Source organism: Morone saxatilis, unplaced genomic scaffold, assembly GCF_004916995.1.
Source record: "Morone saxatilis isolate NCDOM2014 unplaced genomic scaffold, NCSU_SB_2.0 Contig24, whole genome shotgun sequence".
NCBI classification, from domain to species: Eukaryota; Metazoa; Chordata; class Actinopteri; family Moronidae; genus Morone; species Morone saxatilis.
The window spans coordinates 16541181-16544401 of record NW_023339807.1 but is presented as its reverse complement, the minus strand read 5'-3'; the positions used below and the strand labels follow the sequence as shown (position 1 = coordinate 16544401).

Sequence of the window (3221 nt, the reverse complement as noted above, 5' to 3'; positions counted from 1 at the left end):
TAGCTGCTTCACTGTTAACTCCATCCCAGCCTTTACTGTTGAGTGTCAGCCAGGCAGAGCAATACATAATGAATTAGCAGCTTGTGTTGCAGTGACAAACTGAAGATTGAGAGATGGCCACTGCCAGTTTCTGTAGCTTCTGTCACTTGGAGTGAGAAGTCGACGGGCGCTGGGGTGAACGTGGGCCTTTTGTTTCAGCCCTTGAATTAAATTACTGCAGCTTGAATCAAACACAATGATTAATAGATTATTTTGAGTGAGGGTTACGCTTCACTATCGTGTAATTATATTGCAATTATGCAAAATTGTTTCTTGCCACTAGAGCACGGTCTAACAAATACAAATGGAATGTGTATATGTTGACGTTAATAATGATGACTGATATTACAATGAAACGCTGCAGCGGAGTCCTAAAGTCAAATGAAAGGCTGATACTGTTGAACTTCAGTCTTGGTGTTCTACATGTTTACAAAACAACTCAATTAAAAATATATATATTTTAATTTCAGTGTCTGACGGAAAATATGTTTTCACGTAAAAGCTTTGACGTAGCCAAGAGATACAAGGTTTTTATTCCACTGTTATGAGTTCAGTTTAGTTGAAGCTGATGAGTTTAGTTGGATTCCTCACTACCTCCAATGTTCAGTGCCACACAGTCGAGTGTGAGTGTGAGTATTAAACAGTCAAATCACAGCAGAGGCAAAAAGACAGGAGTTTGTGAAGTCTAAATACAGAAATCTCTACATTAATGTGTGCTCAATCTGATTTATTCTGCAGGAAAAAGAGGAGAAATATGACCCATTCCCTCTAACTTGACATAAGAAAATAAAGACTAGAAAGAACACTTGAAGGAACAGTTTGATATTGTGAGAAATATGCTTAATTCACTTTGTTGCAGAGAGTTAGAAGAGATTGATTGATATCACTCTTATGTCTACATGTAGCGTAGCTTAGCACAAAGAAGGGGCTCTGTCTGGGATTTTACCACTTGTAAATTTACATATTGTCATTTTTACACTTCAGTTTTCTTTTTGTACCGATTGAACAAATAGGATATAACATGTTGGTTAGTGAGCTATAAAGGTGCTAGGTGGATGTTGTTACCTTTGGACAGTTTCCTCCTCAGTCTTTATGCTTAGCTAACTGGCTGCTGGCTTTAACGTCATATTTATGGTTTCAATCTTCTCATCTAACTTTCAGCAAGAAGGCAAATAAGCACATTTTCCAAAATGTCAGCCTATTCCTTTAATCTCCACTCTGCTTTATTTTTCCTGCTCAACCTCGGGTCCCTTCAAGTCCTGAAGGAAAGAAGGTGTAGTCTGACTAGATTTGGATCCACATTAAATGGCTGGAGAGTAACCAGAGCTGTGTCGTCATGTATCAGCTTTCCCTGCACCGTTTTCACTGAGATTAACAGCAAACTTGTTCCCGCATGCACCCACATCGGTTCAAATCCAACCCATACAACCAAAATGTCTCCCGCAACTTCTTCTTTACCTTCCAGGCAGCATATCCTCCACAGTCCAGAGTGGGTGAGTGCCCCAGGATCCTTCTTGTCCTTGTTATGGGGGTCATCCTGGGTGACGTTGGCTGTGCTATTGCAGATGAGGGCACGGGAGTACAGCCAGTAGTCCGTCCCTATTGCCACCGTCATCAGGCCGAAGGCAGCAAATGCCCCCACGGTGGTGAGAAGGATCTGGATCCCCTTCTCACACACCATGCCTTCAGAGTAAAAAGATTGGAGGAGGAGGAAGAGAGGGAAAAGAGGAAAAGGATGGACGTTAGGAGTACAAAAGAGAAACAAATGTGGCCCAAAAAACATTTATTGTGGAGTTTTGAGAACAAGGTGGAATGGAATCACCAAGCAGTGTTTACAATCATATACACAGTGCAGTTTATTGAAAAAGGCAGCTAACATTCAGGTGAGATGATGAGGGGCAAGAGGAGGTGAGGGGTGCCGGTGGGAGGGAAAGAGGGAGGCGATGAGAAAAGACGAGAGCGAGGACTAGGCGGATGTGGGAGGTGCATAAGTGGCTGTATGATGTGTCCTTGGAGGAGAGTTGGATGACTCTGCTGACTCCGCTTAACAAGACTGAATTGATGTGAAACACAACAGATCACACCCTCCCAATCTCAGTGTACTCCATATTCATGACCCTGACACTGTTCTCCCCCTCAGAATCAGCAGGGCTGGAGATGAATACACAAACACCAACGCACACATACACACACTAACACACACTAACACATAGCAGATTTAACATGAGATCACCTTGTACCTGTTAAAGTCTTTATTATGCAGCCAAAGTGGGCGCATCTTTTACATACAAAACATGCATGTACGCTCTCACACAAACAGCATCATTCACTTACAGTTTGTCACACTGACTCATGCATGTGTGAGAGCCATAAAGTTGCCTCAATGGCCTTTAACTCTACAATGTTCAAGTTTCTCTTCGCTGATAATACTGATATTGACAAAGAAAAGACTGAAGCAAAGTCTCAGAAAGTTAAGACTTACCTGACGGCGAGTTTCTATCCTTCGACTCAATTTTGAAATCTTTCTTTTCCTCGTCAGTGAAGAACGTGCTGTCCCCTCAATCCGGACAGCATCCATCGACTGTTTTCACCCGCTCCCCTCTCTCCTTCTTGCGCTTGTTTTCTCTCTTTTGCCTCTTTCTCTTGCTCTCTCTCTTTCTTTCTTTCTTTCCTTCTTAAGTTGTTGCTGGTGGAGGTTGTGCCTTGGACTCTCTGTCCGTCCTCTGTTAGCAGAAAACTTGCACCATGGTCACAGCTCTGCTGCTGCTGCACATGAAATAAAACAATCATTAGTTTATTTAGTAGTATTAGGGCATTCAATTTACAGATTAAAAAAAAAAGAGGAATAATGACAAAAAAAGAAAAACACGTTCAATATTTTTCATTCCAGAGTGTAAATAGTATAGAATTAGAAGTAGAATCTATCAGGGCTACAACTAACGGTTATTTTCATTATTGTTTTTCTGATAATTATTTTATCCTATATTATTTTGTTCGGTTTAAATTTAATCCTGATTTGGCCCGTTTGACTCTTTCTCAATTTTATCCTTATCTTTTATTAACAGTTAGTTAGTTATACATTTTAGAGCTGAAACAATTATTCAGTTCAACTAGTGATTGACAAAAAATGACTAGCTATTTAGATAATTGATTAACCCTTACAAACTGTTCATATCTAATGC

At 40.6% G+C, this 3221-nt stretch overlaps 1 protein-coding gene across 1 annotated transcript in view; it reads right to left on the bottom strand.

The window, feature by feature from the left end:
• Positions 1-2771, bottom strand: part of cacng8b (calcium channel, voltage-dependent, gamma subunit 8b) — a 10111-nt gene extending 7340 nt beyond the window's left edge. The window contains exons 1-2 of the mRNA XM_035672659.1: positions 2522-2771; positions 1498-1722 (exon numbers count right to left, since the gene is read on the bottom strand). Coding sequence (XP_035528552.1) covers positions 1498-1720 — 223 coding nt within the window. The 5' untranslated portion in view covers positions 1721-1722; positions 2522-2771. The remainder of the gene's footprint in view (positions 1-1497; positions 1723-2521) is intronic.
• Positions 2772-3221: the final 450 nt, after the last annotated feature.